Here is a 21399-nt window from a genome sequence, read left to right as displayed (position 1 = left end):
TAGTGTCATCCGTGGTCCTTGGTACTGTCGTAGTCTATACATATCAGCCATCATCTTCTGCACATACCCCTGTCTTCTATACATCCCCGAATACATCCTTCATTTCCTGTGTGAGGTGATGTCACTCATGATGGTTCGGTGATATGTCCTTGAATGAGGAATTATGCCCCTTTCAAATCATATTTCATCCCTTCTAACTCTCCCAACCTAATCTCAGATTGTCTTTCCCCCCTTCTCTGCATGTCTACCGCACCAACCACAAGAGTAGGTATAATCCATCTTGCCACTTCGCCCAATTCCAACGCTACCACATCCATCCCCGAGCTAGGCAGTGAATTGTGGTATCGAATGAATAACGCGCAGAGTGATACAGTCAGATGAACAGACAAGGAATATAAGTGGTTCTCTGGTGATATTTGCGTGACGGGCAATCTCGAGGGTATGCGGTCGGATGAGATTGAGAAGGGGAGGAGGACGAATTGGATGACTGAGAGGATGCAGAATATCGGATTGGGGGAGGAGAAGTGATCCAAAAATTGGAGGATAGTTCTGGGAATGGAAACATATAGCATGGAAATCAATACTGTTCTTTACTGAAGTGCGGGCATATATGAGATGAAATGAAAGTGTGACTGTAACTTACATGACCAACGCTATCAATACGCCTATATCCAAAGCCAGATGAGCTTGTTTGTTATCATCTATATTCTTCTGTCTCAATAGTCTTATCTGATCCTCTTGAACTGCATACCTATGGACGTCAGTTGATGATGAACTTCCGTTCAGTCAATCTCGACTTACCATCGTTATCGAGGATTTCAGCTGGACAAGGGATGTCAGCGTGTGATACCGAAATGTTTGATAAGGGTTGATCGGGCACTCACTCGGGTTCAGAGGTTCTTCATCCTCGTTCAAAGCCTTACGCTGAGCCGCCGTTCTCTTCCTCGCTTGACCTGCCATGTTATGTTGTCTGTCTGTGTCCGATGAGTTGTATGAGGAGTATATCCACTGTCATTTGTTGTTCCATCTGTGTCTCATCTCATTCAGCAAAGTGGGTGGGACTCGTGGCTCATGGCTCGTGGCTCGGTCATTGTTCCTCGGTCATTGTCCTATGTCTGTTTTCATCATACGTCAGCTTCGTTCGAACATCAACAAAATTCATAGAACGACGCGTAATTTTGTTCTGCTCATGCTCATGCTTACATATCGACCTAGTCATGAGATTGCACATCGACATGCACCCTATATGAGCAAACTTCTCTTCCCTCGGTCAGAGATCTCTTGACATCGTTAGGATAAGTGGAAACTCATTCACCAGGTCGACCTTGGATAGAACAGGTCAACCGATCGAATTTTCAAAATGGTAGATCCCATTTCTTTGATAGCTAGATTCGAGCACTTGCCTGGCCGACCCAAGTCTGATCAAGCTAGGTGAGTGGTCTGCTCGAAAAAAGGCATCACATCGATGTCATAACAAAAATACATAGCTCATGCTGATACGGTGATACGATGATGGACCAGACCGTTACTTGAGAAGATTGCAAGTCAGGTGAAACCAATAATGAAGAAGCGAGGATGGAAAGTGGGAACTCTGGCTGAAGTGAGTATAGCCTCTCCAGATCAACGGAGCATTCGAACTGACCCGCATTGCACTGTCCACAGTTTCTACCTTCCAACCCATCTTTACTTGGCCTCAACGTGAATGCCGGTCAAAGGATAAATCTTCGATTGAGACCACCAGGAAATGAAAATACGTTCTACGAGTATGATCAATTGGTCTTGGTCATGCTGCATGAGGTAAGTGATGTCGCCGACTTGAGCTCTGCTGCGTTGCATCGGATGACATAAATCAATTGTTTGATAGATCGAGAGCGATCGCTGAGTCATATCGTATCATCTAGCTCACCCACAATGTGCATGGACCACATGATGCGAAATTTTATAAACTCCTTGAAGAGCTTGAAGAAGAGTATTACGAGTTGAAGAGGAAAGGATATTCAGGTGAGTCTGATTTCTCGCAAGAGAAATGGATCACCCATCTGCGTGTAGCTATGGTGCATGTCACTGATTATTCTTCCTCGTAAAGGCGAAGGATTTCACGGTCAAGGTAATCACCTATCTGGTCTACGTGTACCCGAGCATATAGGACGACAGAAAGGTCTGGAAGCTGCTGAGAAAAGGATGAACGTACAGAAAGTGATAGGTAGAGGTGGGGTATTGGGTGGGAGTAGGAATATGGCAGGAAAGAGTATGAAAGAATTAATTATCGAGGTGAGTACATACGAACTTGAATCTCCCGATCGTTTCAAACGGTTTGTTGATTAATGCGACACTGATGATTTATCCTTTTTCATTGTGCGTATAGGCTGCTGAAAGGAGATTGAGAGATGATAAATCATGTGCGGTGGGACATGGACAGCAAGCTGAGGATGAAAGTAGGAAAGCTCAGAAAGAAAGTATAGGTGTTGATGCGGTGGATCTGCAGAAAGGCTTAGAAATGGATAAAGAAGGTGAAAGCAGCTCGAGCGGGAGGGAGACGGACACAAGTGAAGCAAAAGTGATTGATTTGACTGGGGATAGTGACGACGAGGTGAAGTCGGATGAGAAGCCGGATGAGAAACCAAACAAAATACCCAAGACAACTGAACAACAAAGAACTACCTCTTCCAGCCAAATACGGTCTACCACCACGAATAACAGTCAGAATAAGCCAACATCGTCTTCAGGTACCTCTACAGTTTCTCGACCTTTGTCATCAACCATCAACACGCCAAAGCAAGTGGCAGTTACCAGAGCCCAAGAATGGACTTGCGAGATATGTACGCTCATCAATCCTCCCTCTTCGACAAAATGCGAAGCTTGTCTTACACCCAAACCGGCTTCTTTACCAGTACAAGCAGAAGGGATAAAGACGGATCAAGGCTGGTATTGCACCTTTTGTACGTCTGGTCCGAACGACATGGAAAGATGGAGCTGTGGGGTATGTGGGGAGGTTAGGAAATGGGGTTAGTAGCGATGCCGTGAAAAGCGCACATAGACAATTTAGTGATTGGTGATACGATGTTTTGTTGTATATATATGATCTGAGCTTGTAGCGTAGATGTATATTATCATGTTGGAAAAGATGAAGAATGGTATCGCAATCATCAGTGAGGATAAATCAGTCCAGGGGATGAATGCCGATTATCTAGTCCCAACTTAGGATAGGTTGATGCGTTGAATCGAGTGGCGAGATCATATGAGCGATGTACCTGACATGCTGAAAGATCTCATACATCTCAGAGTACATGTGAAATCACGTCGATCTTTCATTTCCCCGTGCCGCACGATCTAGGTTAATCAATGACACTGATTTGAATCGATCCGCTTCGGCTGGGTTGCAAGAAGAAAGAAAGGAAGTGAAACACGGTGCCTTTTGTGGAAAAACCAAAATTTGAATTGGGGGAATAACTTATGATGCGATGAATCAGATCTGTGTCATGTACTCGTATCGCTCCAACATGCTGTAAGAAAGAGAGGAGATAAAGAGAAATAAATAAGCTCTGAACACGGTCTCTTGATCCGCGGATGGAGTGATGCTTTAATGTGCCACTCTTGACCCACCCGTCAAAGCACCGAGATACACCGATGAAATCCTATATCCTATATCCTATGCTCAGTGTGTGGGTTTTTTTGGTTGACTTTTTTGTCGCTTCCTTTGATGCTGTGTGCCACAGAATTACCGGATATGGTAAATATCACCCAAAAGCGCTCGGTCGAATGGGGGTTTCCCTTTTGAAATTTTCATTCATCGCCGCCAGCACCACCAGTCACCACCACACGTTGGTATCAATGCTTTTCATCTATATCTATAACTACTTCTGTCATCATCTCCTCCTTTCCTTCTTTTTCTTTTCCTTCATACTCCATATTCACCAACTGGTGACCCACCATCTCATACATCCATCTGTATCTCAGTATACTAGCTACACCAACGCTCTCTGTTTCAGTAGACGTATCTGTAAGGCTCTAGACGATTAATACGCTCTAGGTCAATCAAAAATCAGAAAATAAAAAAGATCTCTTTCTTCCCTCTGTTATAGATTAATATCCAAAAGTGAGTCAACTACCTTACTGCTCATCGCAAGGACAACAAGCTGATATCAAATCAAGTGGCTCCCGCTGCTGCCCCTTCAGCCACCTCCGCCAAAGCTGGCGCTTTCGACCTCGCCACCCTCTTCGTAGCCGACAAATCTGCTCGAGATGAAGCTGCCGTCGAGCTCGCCAACGCCGCCAAGAAGAACGGTGTTGAGTTCTTTGGCCAAATCGGACTTAACGATGCCCTCGTAAAGGTGAGCAATCATTCTGTCCACTTCTGATCGCGAGTGTTTTACACTGGATCTCAGAACTCCCAAGTTGAGAACGAGGTGGCGACGCGCGCAAAATTTTCTACCATCATAACGTATGCTAACTTGTATTCCTTTGTTTTCGTCAGGCCCTTACGGACAAAAAATCAGCTGCTGCCCGAGAGGGTGCTGCTAGTGCCATCTCCACTCTTTTGGAGAACGGTGCCGCCCCATTGCTCGAACCATACATTGTTTCCTCCGCAGAAAACACCCCCTTCCCAGCTCTTCTCGAGGCTTTCGCCGACAAGGCTAAGGAAGTCCAAACCGCTTCCCTCGCTGCCGTCAAGTCCCTCGTCCAGACCATGAACCCATGGGCTACCTTCGTTATCCTCCCTGCTTTGCTCAACCAGATCAGAACTGCCGGTAAATGGCAAATCAAATCCGGTTCATTGGATGTCCTCCAGCAGCTCATCTCTTCCGCTCACGACCAAATGGCCCAAGCGATGCCTGACCTCATTCCCGTCCTCGCTGAAGCCGTTTGGGACACCAAGTCCGATGTCAAGAAGGCTGCCAAGGCTACCCTCGAGAAGGCTTGTGCTTTGTGTGAGAACAAGGATGTGAGTGTTGTTCATCGATAGTTTGTTTATCTCATGCTGACTGATTCGTCACCTTAGATTGAAAAATTCATTCCCGCTTTGATCAAGTCGCTCCTTAACCCCATCGAGGAAGTCCCAAAGACTATCACTGTCCTTTCCGCCACCACCTTCGTTTCCGAAGTCACCGCCCCTACTATCTCCCTTATCGCCCCTCTTCTTATCAGAGGTCTCGATGAACGACCAACAGCCACCAAGAGAAAGGTCTGTGTTATCGCCGATAACATGTCTAAATTGGTCGACTCCGAATACACTGTCCGACCTTTCCTTCCTCGATTGCTCCCTGGTCTTATCAAGACTTCCGAAACCATTGCTGATCCCGAAGCTCGATCAGTCGCCAACCGAGCTATTGCCACCCTCCGAAGAATCGGTAAAGTACCTGAATCTTCCGATGGATCCGATCTCCCTCCTCTCAAGATCGCTGAGGGTCCTAACCTTGCTACGAACTTCGTTGCCTTGATCAAGAAGGACGGTGTTTCCGTTGAACAAGCCAACCCTGGTATCGCTTACGCCGGTGTACTTGCTGCCTCGCTTGTTAACGCTCACAACTACCAGCAACAAGTCTGGGAAGCTGCTCTCCCTTCATACATCAAACTCGCCCTCCCATCTTACGACCCTCTCCCTGCCGTCCGAGAACTTCTCCAAAAGAAGGCCGACGAGGAAGAGTCCGATGAACTCAAGTTCGATGACGAGGAAGAAGGTGAAGATCTCTGTAACATCGAACAATTCAACTTGGCTTACGGTGCCAAGATCTTGTTACACCACGCTTCTATGCGATTGAAGAGAGGTCACCGATACGGTCTCTGTGGTAGAAACGGTACCGGTAAATCTACCCTCATGAACGCCATCATCAACAACCAAGTCGAAGGTTTCCCTCCCCCCACTGAGGTCCGAACTTTCTACGTGCAACACGATATCGATGGTTCCGAAGCTGAGATCTCTATCATCGACTGGGTTCTCGCTGACAAGCGATTACAAGCTAGCGAGGAAGAGATCCGATCTACCCTCGAGTCCGTCGGTTTCGATGCCGTCAAGCAAAAACACTCTATCGGTTCGCTCTCCGGTGGTTGGAAGATGAAGCTTGCTCTTGCTCGAGCCATTCTCTTCAAGGCCGATATCTTGTTGCTCGACGAACCTACTAATCACTTGGATGTTCTTAACGTCGACTGGTTGATCAACTACCTTACCTCTCTCACCCACTGTACCTCCATCATCGTTTCTCACGACTCTGACTTCTTGAACAGAACCATCACCGATGTTCTCCACTTGAACAACTTCAAGCTTAAGAGATACCCCGGCAACCTCGAAGCTTTCGTCGGCATGGTCCCCGAAGCCAAGGCATACTTCCAACTTGAAGTTGCTGAGGAATACCAATTCAAGCTCCCTGCTCCTCCTCTTCTTGATGGTGTCAAGACCAAAGAGAAGTCTTTGCTCAAAATGCGAAACGTCAACTTCCAGTATCCTGGCGCTCCTGTACAACAGCTCTTCGACATCTCTCTTCAAGTATCTCTCTCTTCTCGAGTAGCCATTCTCGGTCCTAACGGTTCCGGTAAATCCACCTTGGTCAAGCTTTTGACCGGTGAAACCGAACCCAACAAGGGTGGTCAAGTGTGGAAACACCCTAACTTGGTCATTGGTTACGTTGCCCAACACGCTTTCCACCACATCGATAACCACTTGGACTCCACTCCCCTCGAATACATGTTGTGGCGATACCAGACCGGTGAAGATTTGGAGGAGATGAACAAAGCTACCCGAGTCATGACCGAGGAAGAGAAGCAAAAGATGAAGGAAGGTGCCGTCGTCGTCAAGGAAGGTGTTAAGAGATTGATCGACGAGCTTGTTGCCCGAAAGAAGCTCAAGCAGTCTTACGAATACGAAGTCTCATTCAAGGGACTTTCATCCGCTGAGAACATGTGGTTGTCTCGAGACGAATTGGTTGCTCGAGGTTTCGAGAAGAAGGTTATGGAACTCGATACCCGAGAAGCTCAACGATTAGGTTTGATGAGGCCTTTGGTCCGACGAGAAATCGAAAAGCACTTCGAAGACTTCGGTTTGGAATCTGAATTCGTCTCCCACAACTCTATGAGAGGTCTTTCCGGTGGACAGAAAGTCAAGGTCGTCTTGGGTGCTGCTACATGGCGAAGACCCCACATCATCTGTTTGGATGAACCTACCAACTATCTCGACAGAGAGTCCCTCGCTGCTCTTATCGCCGCTTTGAAGAACTTCGAAGGTGGTGTCTTGATCATTACCCACAACAGAGAATTCTCCGAGTCCATCTGTTCCGAAGTGTGGGCCATGAGAGATGGTCACCTCGAAGCTTCCGGACACAACTGGGTGGAAGGTCAAGGTTCCGGTGAGCGAATCGACAAGAAGAAGGATGACGATGATGAAGTTGAGTACGACGCTTTGGGTAACCCCATCGCCAAGGCCAAGAAGGAGAAGAAGGTTTCAGCTGCTGATAAACGAAAAGCCAAGAAGGACCGAATGGCCCGAAGGAAGAGAGGTGAAGAAGTTTTCACTGATGAAGAATTATAAGGATAATAGGAATTCAGTTTTTCATTTATAGACATTCATTTATAGACGATTAATCGATTTCTGTTATCAGGATAATCATCATTGGTTTTAATCATTGTGTAAAATTCTTCTTTTCTCGTGTCTTTGCTTTCACAGTCAGTAGCTCGAGCTTCGGCGCCTCATGATCTAGTCATGTATACCCAACGCTAAGGACGGTGTCCTATTTCTCAAATTAACTTGGTGCAGATCAAATTGCGTCTCTGAATGAAGAAGCAGCTTGCAGCCCGTATAAGATAGCGAGATGTGGCACTCGATTGCTTCAAGTAACATACGCTGTAGCATGAAATGGTAGCAAGTCATATCTCGTCGGTGGATGATGTGAACACCCCCGAGCACACCAGACTATGCAGAACTTTGGGTTGCCAAATATCTATCGCGCCTGTATCTGGTTACTTTTGATCATTCAAGGAAGGCCTACGTAACGTAAGTGGAAAATCATAATCATCTTTAAAGCCTTGTACATAATAAGCTAAGTTCTTAGCTTCCACGGCTTGACTAGAAGGACCCTATGGATTGATATATCTGTTGATCGAGGTTGAGAGACCACTTGAGATGTTTAGTCAATTTTTCTCTGAGGTCGCAGATATTGGAGTGTTCATTGTAATTCACTGCGTGATCCGTTGAACCACTCCGTACATGATCATTCAATACGATGCATAGGATTGTAAAAGTATGGGCAGTATATCAGTCGTTGCTCCTGTGCATTTCCGTATGAGCGGAGCATGCAAGTCAGTCTGTGCTAAGCTATCGCTCAAACGTCGTAGGTTTCTTTGACTTTGTTGACTTCAGTGTCCAAGGCGGATTTATTTACACTCTCATTGTCTGTGCCCATCTCTGTCAAGTATTTGTTCAGTGCTCCACGCACAGGTTTCATAGCATTCTCTCTGCTAGTTCTGTCATCATCTGTGGCCGCAGACAGAATAGACGCGTTCAAGCTTCTCTCAGTGTCAAGCGCTGCGGGAAAATGTCATCAGCCATGGTTGAGTTAAAATGAGTGAGTGGCTATGGAAGAGATGATTATAGAGAAAATGGATCGAAGGGAAAGATGTCAGACTAACCTTTAAGCATCCGTGATACAGTTCCAGGATCAAGGGAAGCTATTAGTGATGGAGTCTCAGTGATGGAGATCTCAGTTGGAGCGCCGCCTGTTGACATGGTTCTGTAATATGATATGTGGTAGATGTTTTGGGTGGATGGTTGGTGTAACGCTGTAGTGGTATGAGAGCATCTTTGCGAAGAGCTACAATAATCACAGGCTTTTTATACTTTAAATCGGACAGGTCGCCATCCCGAAATTGTCGATTCACGTATCTCGGAGAATCGGGCGATACGGACGCCAGGAGTACAGACCGGCTGCTTCGGAGTCTCAGTAACTACACCAAGTCAAAATTCTTCTTCAGACAGTTCTGCCTCCGCCTCTGAAGAAGGGTTACCCCGTTGGACTGCCATTGAGAGAGTATTTCTGTCCTGGCCAAGCTGGAAGTCCAAGCGGATCCTGCCATCGGACCAACTACGCAGTTTTGAACACAACAATATGTCCGGAGTGTGAAATCAGCCTGCACCGAGATCTTGCCTAGTGTTCCATACGGTATCACCGAGGCAGTCCGCAGGCGTCCGTTCAGCTACACCTTTGTTCAACGTAGTATGTGGGCCATGTTCGGGTTCGCGAACGACTGACGATTGGTCAAATGATATCGATCAGGATGCCGGCCCCCAAAATAATTCTTTTGAGTATGTCTCCCGCCCTCCAGAGAGAAGCAATTGTCTTGAAATCTATAGTGGATACTAATGCAGCTCAGAACACCCTGGATTTCTGCGGATACAATCAGTCCCGCAATTATGCGCTTCACCCAACAGCTCAAAGGTACGACATGCATTTGCCCACATCCAAGCATACCAGTCCAGGTCTCTTTTGTTGATGATGAAGCCACAGATCCGATCACAGAGGATTTAGCTTACTTGACTATCGTTTGTTTAGACAAATAAGCAAGAAGCTCCACCACGCAGCTCGGGGAGAAATCAAGCAGGTGTGTCTGCTTCGGCAGAGGAGGGCCTTCTCATGCACCGAACAAGCCGGATACGATGATTTTGTTTATCGAGGCTCTCGCGTATAGCATCCATACTTCTGCTTCACCGTGATGTTTGGTTTAATGAGGTGAACTCTGGGAATTTGACTGTGGCGGTGATACTGTGAACCGAACAGCCTCATAAGTCAGTCAGGTCAAAGGATGCGACTATCATTGGAGGTACGAACAACAAGAGACCACAGCATCCTGCCAATCACGCTCAAGTGTCATTGGAGATGATTGATCTCGAGCTATGCTCACCCGCACGGATGTTACCTGCTTTCGTGTCAACTTCCCGTCATGGCCCGTCTGATTCGAAGTATCTTTCGATCTCCCCATGATTTTGAATTTCGTAGATTCCGTTGTCTTTATCTTAAGAAGCCCTATTGTCGATTTGCAGCAAAGTATATCCCCGAGCTTCGATGCTGAACAGAGTTGTCTTTATATTTCTGCGTCATTAGCTACGGCAATTTCGCTTGGCCCCCTCATCGTAATAGTGATCATTCAACCTCAAGTTCAATTCTCACCTGTATCAATTATCGAATCTTGCATAAACGAAATCCATCTGTTGATGACGTCTCAAATCACGCTCCAGTGTATGAGTAGGCATATATATGACAAGTCAGGACCACACGATAGATGTAAGGCCAAAATACTAGATGCTTGACGGTACAGTTGCGGTTAGTGGATTCATTGATCAAGGGCCAGCTCAACCTACATGGTGATATACAGAAGCTCAAGGCGATTGTCAAGATACGTTATAAGAAGGAAGGAATGGTTCTTCCACTTTTTAGCAAAGGCGTAACATGAGGTACATATCTGGAGGTACATGTATCTTGTAGAATTCACCATGACTTGCTCTCCTAGAGTCTCAAAAGAGCGCTAATTAGATGCATACTGTACTTTATGACCATGAGCTTACAGACACCGTAAGGGAGTACAGTATACTGCGCAAGACCTTAGGTCTGTCACTCGTCAAAAGTTTTTCTTGGAAAAAGTATATACTTGAATAAAGTCAGAATTCGGGGTGATGTACACTTGGGTACAACTTGTGCCGTCAGCACTTGGCTTTTGGGGGTACGCAGAGCAGGTGTCCAATATAGATCTAGTCGGTGTCAAGTCAGTATCGATCAGCTGTGAGCTCTGATCATTTGATGGCGATGTGAGGATTGAATGGAGGAAGAGATACCATGCCACACTCACAGGTCGGTACCAGGAGGATCAACGAAGACCCTCCATTCATCATCTTCGTAGGCGAGAGCCGAACCTGCCGGTGCAGTGGGAGCAGTGGAGCCAGTTTGCGAATTGTTGCCTTGAGTGGACATTGTAATTGAGTTGTTGTTAGACATGACCTTCGGATTATGCTCAAGTTTTACGCACTATTTATATCCTTGAAATCTGGCAGGATGATGATCATCCGCCTTGCCTATGACTCGAACACAGAGGGTGGATTGAGGAAACCCTTCGAACAATGGAGAATACAAAAAGGAGAAGCACGGGTAGAACCTTTGCGAATGAGAATGTCAATCAGAATATTAGGCTGCAAATTGAATGGATGGACCAATTATGTCATTTCATTCGACAGAACCCTTCTACCTCTACCTTCCATGGAGAAGCAGATAGTGTACACTACGTGTCTTGGTGGTTTCGCGTCTTCTGGCCCGGCGGTGATTTGAATTGCATTTATCAATAGATTTAACATCATTCTTTCAGAGCTAAGGAGTTGATGAAAAGGTTCTTTGTAGGTTGTCATGATGACGTGAACAGCTAGTGGGGAGTGGCGGTCACATTGGCCATTATTCAGCATCCATTTCATCATCTCCTAAAACCCTCATAGACCATCGAATATATGGATACCTGAATCATTTCGTATTAACGACGACAGCAAAACCCTGTTCCCTGCCTGGCTGATCTCTATTCTTTTCGAAAACATATGCAGTACTCTCTCTGGTTTGCTCGGAATAACTTAATTCGTATCCTTCGCATTCAGGCACCTGGCGCAGACTGTCAACCAAATTTGGTCTCAGCTTCATCAAGCGAAGTGACTACACTGGAATATCGAATACTCACATATGTGAAGGGATGTCGTCGTCACCCTCACCGGAAGCTTTAGTGACGATAGTTGTTCGGCTGGGCTCCGGTCGACTGGACTGGGGTTCATATTGGCCTTTGTGCCCTGGAGAAGCATTTGGCGTTCTTATGCCGTGAGGAAACGGTCGTCTTAAATTTCCACCCAGATCAGAGTCAGAGCGTCGTTGGACATATCGTGGATGAGCATAACCGTCTTCACGACTATCGTAACAAGTAGTACGTCGATGATCTTCATAATCCGCATATGGGTCTTGACGGTAATAGGGGTCTGGATAAATCTCATAGCCCTGATATGGATCATCGTGTTCCTCGACATACCGACGATCGCCATGCTCAACATACTCATCATCGTACACCTCTCTCGGAGTGCTGTACTGTCATCCCTATTCGGCCTATTGCAGGGAGAAGTACCAGTGGAATTGTCATATAGATTATATCTTCGTTCGGAAGCATAGCAATCACTATCGGGGGAATACGAGGGGAATACGAGTGGCGGGGTAATTGAGGCGGATCCAGCGGGTACCATTGACGGAACGCAGAATCATTTTTCCTGCTGCTGCCGTTGGAAGGTCGATAGTAGCGGCCGCTGGTGGCTTTGGGACCGCGTAAGCTTTGCTGACGATGTCGAGAGTGTGAAGTCATGTTGAAAAACCCGACCCGAAAGCTGTGTGGCACTCGGGGAAAGATCAAGTATGTTATAATAGTCTATTCGAGCAGTATGTGAAATTACACAACGATAGCTCAAACCGAGTATATCTTGCGAAACTCATTCTCAGTTTTCTCATATCTGGCTGAAAAATGTCACATCCTCAGAAAATCAGTCTTCCATGCGAAACTTCGTTATCAGCTAGTTTGGTTATACCGGGATTTGATTTGCAATTCGCGTAAAAAGGAAGGCCAGTTCTCAAGAATCTAGGCCTTTGTGGTATTGCATAATGTTGTAGGATACAGTAAACGTGCACTGGGCATTGTGTGAGCTGTGGCAACTTGACAATCGACTCCATCAGAAGCCTCAACAACCGGATGTCAGTCTCTGAGAAGCTGAGTATTGTGACCTGCCCACAAGAACACAGAGGCACTTCTGAGCGAAGGTATTGTGCTCAAAGTTGTGAAAGCGGTGAACTTGTATTCTGATCGTGAGTCAAAAACCTCATCTCTTAAGAGTTGCAAGATTTGTCCGCATTTGAGCTAGATTGCTGTCGACAAACGGTGCAACGACCATGAGTTCACACTAATTCAGAATGCATAATGATAAAAGCGTCCCCTTGCAGTGCACCCATGTACCAGATCGAATCAACGACGACAGAAGACAGGGATCAAAGCCTTTCGGACAGTCGTTCTCCGTTATAAGTCACAGGTATTGACATTTCTCTTCGGCTATTCTGCGATCTGAAGATGAAGTTCCCTTCATTTCTTGAACGATCTTCATTATAGCTTGATAGTCCATACCCTGAGGGTACCCTGTCCCACCTAAAGTACAGTACACCATATCTGAAGCGTCAGTAAACTTGATCATCAATTGACATGTGAATCGAGAGATTGGTATGCGGTGACTTACACATTACGTGGGGCATTGAGATTCAACTCTCTCAGCTCGGATGCCGTATATGTTCGGATCCCATCAGGATTTGCAGATGGTTGACTCTGGTAAGTGGGTGGCGGACCCCTATAAGTCGAATTGGAGTAATCGCCCGGTCGCGAGTGATAGCTGTTACCTCCCGAAGGGTAAGGCTGTGAGTGACTGCTGTAACCCTGAGGAGAAGGATAGTAGGAGCTACTGGCTCGAGAGGGGTAAGTGTAACTGCGACGGGTGTATGTCCTATCTTCAGGACGACGGGGCTCTCGCTCGACCTCAATATTTCGATACGGTCGTCCGGTAGGCGTCCGATAAGACGTTGAATAACCGTAGGAAGAAGTATACGGCGTTGAATGACGATGTGAGGATTCAGGGAATGCTACATAACAATAGTACTTTTTGCCCATGCTGAATAGAAAAATCAATGAATGCTATGATATATGATATGGGTGATCAGACGGGACTGTATTTCGAATTGGAATGTATACAAGACAAGGAAATGATTAAGAAGAGAAACATGTAAAGGAGGGAATAGTGATACGTATATATGAAATACCCTGGTTTCTGAGGACAGAGGCCTTGGATCGATATAGCCGTGTATCCTTTCATGACCAGAATCTGCAATTCCCCACTCTTGCTGATGACAGACCCCAAAACGCACTTGGTACTTCTGTAAATGCGCGCAACGTCATGTCACACAAAGGTAAGCCAGCTCATCTCTTGCCATAAGGGTTCTAGTGCAATATGCCACACTCTGAGTGGGCAGAATCAGAAGACAATCGACAGCACATTTGCAATGGCAACTGATATGTAGTGCCTTGCGTACAGTAACTTATGATGCGCAACACAATGGATTTACTGTTAGGATCTTGGAGATCACCAGCCCCGTATGAACATCGGCTTCATCATCAGGTAAACCATGCACTCATAACCCTTTGCCAATAAGTATCAACCGGGACTGTAAGTACTACCGTCCTCACTCGCCACACAAATTCAGTTTTTCTCTGTCCATGGACACTCATTCACTTCGAAATGCCCATTCGGACCGTTATAAAAAAATGTATATTTACCATCAGAGCTTTTATAAGAGCCCGTCGATTGCGAACCAGGTATAACAGGTCTATAATCAACCTTGTTTAGCTACAAGCGGAGATGGACTGTTACAGTACTGTAGGAATGTGGCGACTTACGCTGAGACTGTCTCCGAAAACTCATACGTTTCTACCGTGACAGAGCTATCACCAGTGCTGGCGCTACTTGATGCGTTCACGGTGCTCCAGTACTCTGAACCTTGGCTGGGAGCTCTTTGAGACATTTCAAAAGTTTCATGCAGTTGTGTTAAGATCCAAGGGATATGAATGAAATGATGAATTAATATTTGGATCGGATTGGGAAATGGGATTACAGTAAAGCATACACCAGGCATGGGTCAGGACATGTTTATATAGGGGTTACCTGCCTGTATCCACCGCTATACAATCTCCAAGACGAATCATATCATTCAATGTACGGCTTTGCCGATCCTTTTAATCATCTAACTAGCATGCTGAAAGGATCTCATTGAGCAATGGAAGGGCGAGATCCACCAGATCACTACTATGAATGAGAATTGCACGTCTTCCCCGAGGAAAAGGAAGAATACCAACTCAAGTACAGTGAAATTCCCAAATCCTTTATGCATTGCTATATCTCATGACTATGACAACCCTTGCCATCCACACGTCACTTCACGTACTTATTATCTTCGAGTCAAGTCTGGGCGTTCGCTCCGGCTTCAAAAGTCTCAGTGATCCCATACGGTTCAGAATAATGATGAGTGATACCTCTCTCGGACCTACTAGCATTGAGATATTTGTAACCTTTGGGAGTATCGCTGGCGGCAATGTTGAGATGGACAGATATCTCACAGATACTGTACAGTACTGTATCTCCTCATACCCTAACGAGTACAATATGAGTACTGTCTATGTGATGTCCTGTAAATAATCGGAGAATCTTGATCTTACCTATCAGCCTTTTGGGAATAGCATGTTGGGATTCCCACAACCTTCTTCATTCGAAAATGTCGGGCTTTGTAGAAAACGAATCCTGAGGGGTGGATTGAGTTTATGTATCGGTGGAGTATGGGTCTGGCATGATGCGTGTAAAGGCTCAACGGTATATCTGTAATTAGTGAGGGATCGATGTGACATATGTGAGAAAGTGAGGAAATTATTGATACAATTAGCTACAGTACGTACAGTTTGATCGAGCTTCAAATAGCACAGGTTCGTCACAAGGAAGAATAACGAAAAGCTCAGTCAATCAGTCGGTCGAAGGCTGTTCAGCAAGTCGTTGATCTCGATTCAGCATGCAGTGAAGGACTCTACCAGTGGAGCTACCTGAGTCTTTGGCCTAGACTTTACATCCCCTATTGGTTCTTATCATTCTTAGCTGTCAAACTTGTCAGTACCCCATACAGTAGCACATCTCTAAAGCCAATAAATCATGCATGCCTTCGCATAAAGTAAGCATTGGCAAGCATCACACTGCACGTCACAGAATGAACACCACACGAGAGATGTTACATTTACCTGGCATTTTCCCGCATGATGCATTTCCCTTCTTTCCAACAGTACCAAGTATAAGGTCTTCCTTCAGTCCATCATGACTCGATGGTCATTACAGAGAAGGCACAGCAACTCTTCCAAAGACCTTTTGACCCTCCCAAGACAGAAGTTCGCAATCCCTATCATCCGTCTCACCATGCAATCCAGTGGAAATTTGAGTTTCGACACAAGCTAGATCTATAGTCGAGTCGAGTATCAAGACAGGATGATCTAAAGACGGAAAACCAACAGAGGATTAACAATTTTTCTTCGCTCCATGTGATTTATATAGATATAGGTACAAAAAATCACTTACGCCATACACCTGGGGCATAGGATAATCCCATATTCGGAGGTAAGATGAATGATTGAAGAGTTTTAGGGTCGGGTTTATCATCTATAGTATTTTCAAATTGCAATTCAAGTCATTTAGCGATACAACATCTGGTTATGGTAAGAGTATGTAACATTACTCACCTGGTCCATTATCCGCTACGATCACCAAGAACTCTCCTCCTTCATCTAAAGCTTCTTCGGATTGACCTGACCACTATATCCAAATCATTCCATATCATAACATCAGTGACCATTCCTTGAATATCATCTTGCAAGTACACCGTAACGATCGTTCGATTTACTCACCTCAGCTTTACCCATGGGTAAGAAAGCCTGACTAGTATACTTGTGTCTCTCCATGTACCTAACGTCAAACACCCTTCCACGTTCCAAACCGACTTTCCTCGTAGCTCTAAATACTGATATTCCTGTGATCGCGCCGGATTCAGAAGGGTAAGTGGAAATGATCGGCGCAAGACAATTATGTTTAGTCGTCTTTCCGTCAGGAGAAGATTCCGAATCTTTATGAGTCGACGAAGGGCTGCTAGAAATGATCGAACCATATTTGCTGAAGTTGTCAGGTGTGATCAATACCGGGTCCAAAATCGATGAGTTCGATGCATGCGTAGACGAAGAACCGTGATGAAGGATGGAAGATAAGAAACCGCTTCCTGCTGGATGTCCATTGCTTTTGAGATGATCATGTCCGTTGTTCTGTGTATGAGTGTGGACCGGTGCTGGATGAGGTATGTGGGCGGTCTCGATTGTTCCTGGTGGGAGGGAAGTAGGTGGGAATGGTGGGATTTGCAAGTACGTATCAAGCGAAGGTGAGATTTTCTCGACGTATGCTAAACTTGATGGATCGGGTGTTCCTCGTTCGATCACTGCGTATTCGAGGTCCTGGTGAGGTTGTGGAAAATTATTAGTTAATACAATATGAGCAAGAATCATCACAAAGCAGACTTACCCCTCCGATGGTGAAGAGAGAGTGGTCTACAGGCAGCAAGTGGTCAGTCAAAATCCCCTTGTAGTCCAGGGTACATGGCATATCGATCCGAGTACTCACGCCATATACCAGCATCGAACGATACACCCTGAGCAGCAGTCGCCAAAAACGCTCTTACAGTCTTCAAGTCAGGTTTATCATCGGCTCCATTCAAAGCTACTACTACTATGAAAGCTCCGGGAGGGGGTGAGTTGGCGGGTCGACCGAGAGGAATGAACGCTTGAGTAGTATATGGGTGTCTAACCAGCAACCATTAGCATCTCTCCTCTCTCGGGTATATGAGTGGATGATCATCATAAATCATGAACATGGATAATAACATACCTCTCCAACAATTCGACTTTCATCTTGGCTCCATTCCTCACTTCCAACCTACTCTGAGCCTTCACACAGCCCACAAAGCTTCCACCGGGTTTGCCCACTCCCTCAGGATATGTCTCCTCGATCTTCCCCAATCTATGGAACTTCGCTGCTGTACCTTGGTTGGCTACAGTGACGTTGATCCCCTTGGGCGCTGACGATGGGAAAGAGTATCCTTGGATCACTTGACCGTAAGGTTCGAACGCTTCGTACGTCAGAGGCAGGACTGGCAGGTTCAGTTTTGCGGATGCCGAAGGTGTCAGAGACGCAGAGGGTGAGAGGGGGTATCCGTAAACCCTGAGTCGTTTTGAACCTCCATCTGCAAGTATATATAAACGAATCAGCATGAATCGTTTGGAAAAATAAACGAGTAAGTAACGATCATGGATGCGATTGCAGATATATTGTCCCACCACATGAGGATCCTAATCCAGTGCCGCACAAAGTGACAGCGAACGATCATTTTACTCACCTGGGTAAACGGTATATCTCACATGACTCCAGACCCTCCCTTCACCGATACTCTTCTCAACATCGAAGAAATGCTGTCTATGCGGTCCTAGTGGTTTCTTGCTGACTATCTGTGTCCATTCAGCTTGACTGAGGTCCGATCCTTTCTCAGAGAGAGTCGCTTCGATCGTACACGCCTATGAGATGTCATCACATTTTCATCAGTTATCAGCTGATCATCCACAAGGACCCAAAGGATGGTGGAGATAGAGGTAGAAGGTCCTTTGGGATGTGTTTCCTCCACTCTCCATGTCCACCCTCGACTCAACCTCGCTGTTCTTCGCCATCTCACACTACTTTTGTTGATCAAGATGGATGAGTACAAACTTACAACGGGATAATTACCAGGATGGAACGCCGTATCAACTTCCACCCAACCGATCACCCCCTCTACTCCCATCTTGATTATCACCCATTCCTTTCTTTCTTGTCCCGCGAGTGGACCTTCGGGGGAGTATTTCCCTCTTTGATGTTGCGATCGTCTAGTCTCCCATCCATCTGACATGTCGATCCCTCTTCCAGGTAAGAGGAGGTTCTGAGGTGGAGAGAAGTTGGCATCGGAGCATGAGACGATACTTCCTCCTATCAGCGGTGAGACAAGGTCGATAGGTTCGGTTGAACGGTAGTCTGGTTGTAAGGTAATGGGGAGGGCGGGTGGTGTAGGGGTACCAAATGCTCTGAATCTTGCCTATACCCATGAAGACAACAAGTGATTAATCAACAACCATATCTGGACTAAAGTATTAAAACTGGTCGAGAGTTGAGTCAAATTGGTAATTGAATGACTTGACTTACCATCCCTCCATCAGGTATCATCCTTACCATCAACCATCCCCATTTCCCTTGGTTTCCATCATTGCCAAGTTCGAAGATATGTCTACTATTTGGACCAAGGTCAACTACAGGTAAGATCTCGCTCCAACCTCTAGTATTCGGCGAGATCTTTTTCGTTGCGGTTTTAGATAATTCAGTTTGGGACAAAGCGAAGATCTGAGACTGGGGAGCTTCGTTACCGCTAAAATGGGAAGTGTCTATATCGACGTATGATACAGATGTCGATGGTGTTGCAAGTTGAATTATCACCCTGTGATATAACATCGACAAAATCTTAGTCACTACACATTTGAGAGATACAGAGAAAGGAATGGTTGGGACGGGTTGACTTACCAATCAAAAGAAGGATTATGTCTTCTGGATTCCCATCCATCGTATAAAGCTCCATTTGGACCGAACTGGCCTTTCATAGAGATTGATGGCTGTAAAGTGTCATCAGGAGTCAGAACGGTGCTCGTTGATTGCAAAGGTAACATGACATGGACACTTGAAGATGTATGATACAGATATATTATTCTTCAATCTGCACGATCCCTTCGTGATCAAAATTTTATACCTTCCCACTACCATATTCATGTAGCATTGGTTGTTTGAAGATGGGAAGAACACTCACATTGGGTTTCAACAGATTATGTCTCGAAGCGAAGAAATCATCCGAGCAAGCTACTACTTTCCCACCCAAAGAAGCCGACGATACCTCTAAGAATCCAAGAACAGACCCAACAACAACATCAGCCGAGATTCGGACGAATATACCATATGTGGTTACTTACCGACATAACTTGATCTGATCTTCGAGTCGAATGTCTCTAGATCAATTTGCTTAGGTGTGTATGACATGTTGTGGGACGGACCAAGGTACTGATCGGATATGCTAAAAGGTAGTCTTTGTAGGATGTTTTGAGATATTCAACAGATGATACTTCTATACTGCTGTAGAGTATCAAGTATGTTACTTCTATACAAGCTCGAATCAGATATATCGCAATCTCACATATTATTTGTTCATCCCAATAAGATTTGACTCTACTGGTTTGCGCCCCTATCTCCCCTGTTGCCTTTAGGGTATCTTATCGTCTACTAGTGCAGCTACTCATACCGCTCAAAACCGATCAAACCGGATCAAGCGGTCCGAGCGAATCACATACCACACATAGCATATAGCATACTATAGGGAATATATATAACATATATACATCTAAGAAAGGAGGTCCATAGGTCGAAAAGAAAGAAAAGAAAAGTCCATATCATATAGGAACGATGACTGTTCTGAGAAAGCAGAAAATTATCTGATATCTCATATATCATATATCATATATCGTATGTGTCTTGTTCCTTCTCGCGTATCGTTGCCCGATCGTGCGTCCAAGATAAGAGCATGTTTAAGCCAAAGTACCAACTCCGACTAAACCTGCTACGAAGAGGAGGATAGCTGATGGAGCAGATACGAGATAACCCGCTGAAGAGTTACCGGAAGAAGAAGCGGCCTGTGATGAAATGGACAATTGATGATCAGTAAAATGTATTATACAGATAATCATGTATGAGCAGAATGAGGTAGGATCCCACTCACCGCTGAAGTGGCTGATTCAGATTGAGAAGCAGTGGTGGAAGCACCAGAAGTGGGTGAGGCGGTGGTAGCGGCTGTGGTAGTGAGAGAAGCGGTAGAAGTGGGTGAGACGGTACTATACATTGAGATGGATTGTCAGCCATATCGTAATGTATAGATATATGGCAGCTTGCACAGGTGTATGACCTAGATTACATATGGGTTGGGATGGGTTGATTGACTACTTACGATTCACCCTCCTTCACTTCAAATTGATTGGATTGAGCCAAAATACCATTGTTGTTATCATTGCTTAAGAAAGAGATTTGATAACCTTGACCAGGAGAGATAGTCTTTGAAGGAGTGTAGATGAACGAGCCCTCAGAGGTATTGACATCTTTCTGAATGACTGCTTTGGCGGAGGAACCAGGTTGGGAGATGTAGATTGAAAAATTCCCGGGGTCGGTTGAGACGGACTATGTGGGTTTGAAACGGTGGGCGTGATGTGCGGCAGTCAAAAGGAGTATGGAGAAAAGAAGGATCGTGCATCGGTATATTGGCGATGGAGTGAGCGTCGTCAAGATGTAAAGTAAACAAACCGATGAACAACACTCAGCACTCATGGTCGATATGTGTTTAATTATAAGAATATCACTCACAGTCCACTCGATCAGCTGGGATCCAGTGCTTTCCCATCCAGTCTGATTCGAGGGATTGGTAATCTGAATAGCCTGAGCGGCAGCGGCGAAGAGTGCGAAGGGGATGATAACTTTGGTAAACATCTTGAGGTATCAAAGGTTTGTTTGTATCTTTGATGTATGTAGATATCAGGTTGGAGAATGGCTCGTTAGATTGCACTGTTTGGAATGAGAGATGAAGGAAAGAAGAGAAGAGAGGGATTATAGTTGAAAGGAAGTAGAAGGTG

General features: G+C 45.5%; 8 protein-coding genes across 8 annotated transcripts; 2 read left to right on the top strand and 6 right to left on the bottom strand.

Annotated features, from left to right (window-relative positions):
• Positions 1 to 161: 161 nt before the first annotated feature.
• Positions 162 to 960, bottom strand: I203_102367 (uncharacterized protein; the record flags this gene model as incomplete). Its single annotated transcript, XM_019149747.1, has 4 exons — positions 162 to 549; positions 644 to 743; positions 802 to 822; positions 885 to 960. The coding sequence occupies 4 exons, from the start codon at positions 958 to 960 to the stop codon at positions 162 to 164; spliced, it is 585 nt and encodes a 194-aa protein (XP_019000845.1).
• Positions 961 to 1360: 400 nt separating this feature from the next.
• On the top strand, positions 1361 to 3010 carry I203_102366 (uncharacterized protein; the record flags this gene model as incomplete). Its single annotated transcript, XM_019149746.1, has 6 exons — positions 1361 to 1431; positions 1522 to 1600; positions 1663 to 1797; positions 1902 to 2001; positions 2087 to 2271; positions 2366 to 3010. The coding sequence occupies 6 exons, from the start codon at positions 1361 to 1363 to the stop codon at positions 3008 to 3010; spliced, it is 1215 nt and encodes a 404-aa protein (XP_019000844.1).
• A 749-nt stretch (positions 3011 to 3759) lies between these two features.
• On the top strand, positions 3760 to 7519 carry I203_102365 (uncharacterized protein; the record flags this gene model as incomplete). The annotated part of the gene is made up of 4 exons (XM_065517077.1): positions 3760 to 3808; positions 4153 to 4331; positions 4475 to 4942; positions 5000 to 7519. The coding sequence occupies 4 exons, from the start codon at positions 3760 to 3762 to the stop codon at positions 7517 to 7519; spliced, it is 3216 nt and encodes a 1071-aa protein (XP_065373895.1).
• Positions 7520 to 8309: 790 nt separating this feature from the next.
• Positions 8310 to 8713, bottom strand: I203_102364 (uncharacterized protein; the record flags this gene model as incomplete). The annotated part of the gene is made up of 2 exons (XM_019149744.1): positions 8310 to 8512; positions 8617 to 8713. The coding sequence occupies 2 exons, from the start codon at positions 8711 to 8713 to the stop codon at positions 8310 to 8312; spliced, it is 300 nt and encodes a 99-aa protein (XP_019000842.1).
• A 1886-nt stretch (positions 8714 to 10599) lies between these two features.
• I203_102363 (uncharacterized protein) lies at positions 10600 to 10949 on the bottom strand (the record flags this gene model as incomplete). Its single annotated transcript, XM_065517076.1, has 2 exons — positions 10600 to 10729; positions 10828 to 10949. The coding sequence occupies 2 exons, from the start codon at positions 10947 to 10949 to the stop codon at positions 10600 to 10602; spliced, it is 252 nt and encodes an 83-aa protein (XP_065373894.1).
• Positions 10950 to 13031: 2082 nt separating this feature from the next.
• On the bottom strand, positions 13032 to 13698 carry I203_102362 (uncharacterized protein; the record flags this gene model as incomplete). The annotated part of the gene is made up of 2 exons (XM_065517075.1): positions 13032 to 13185; positions 13274 to 13698. The coding sequence occupies 2 exons, from the start codon at positions 13696 to 13698 to the stop codon at positions 13032 to 13034; spliced, it is 579 nt and encodes a 192-aa protein (XP_065373893.1).
• A 2254-nt stretch (positions 13699 to 15952) lies between these two features.
• I203_102361 (allantoicase) lies at positions 15953 to 19765 on the bottom strand (the record flags this gene model as incomplete). The annotated part of the gene is made up of 13 exons (XM_019149741.1): positions 15953 to 16110; positions 16196 to 16276; positions 16357 to 16429; positions 16522 to 17115; positions 17183 to 17208; positions 17282 to 17460; positions 17546 to 17900; positions 18054 to 18228; positions 18423 to 18779; positions 18887 to 19175; positions 19259 to 19347; positions 19539 to 19624; positions 19699 to 19765. 13 exons carry the CDS (start codon positions 19763 to 19765, stop codon positions 15953 to 15955), a joined length of 2529 nt encoding a protein of 842 aa, XP_019000839.1.
• Positions 19766 to 20307: 542 nt separating this feature from the next.
• I203_102360 (uncharacterized protein) lies at positions 20308 to 21256 on the bottom strand (the record flags this gene model as incomplete). Its single annotated transcript, XM_019149740.1, has 4 exons — positions 20308 to 20412; positions 20499 to 20610; positions 20724 to 20950; positions 21134 to 21256. 4 exons carry the CDS (start codon positions 21254 to 21256, stop codon positions 20308 to 20310), a joined length of 567 nt encoding a protein of 188 aa, XP_019000838.1.
• Positions 21257 to 21399: the final 143 nt, after the last annotated feature.

The sequence above is a fragment of the Kwoniella mangroviensis genome (genome assembly GCF_000507465.2).
Source record: "Kwoniella mangroviensis CBS 8507 chromosome 1 map unlocalized Ctg01, whole genome shotgun sequence".
NCBI lineage: Eukaryota > Fungi > Basidiomycota > Tremellomycetes > Tremellales > Cryptococcaceae > Kwoniella > Kwoniella mangrovensis.
Note: the sequence above shows the minus strand (reverse complement) of the source record. Positions and strands in the feature narration are given on the sequence as shown.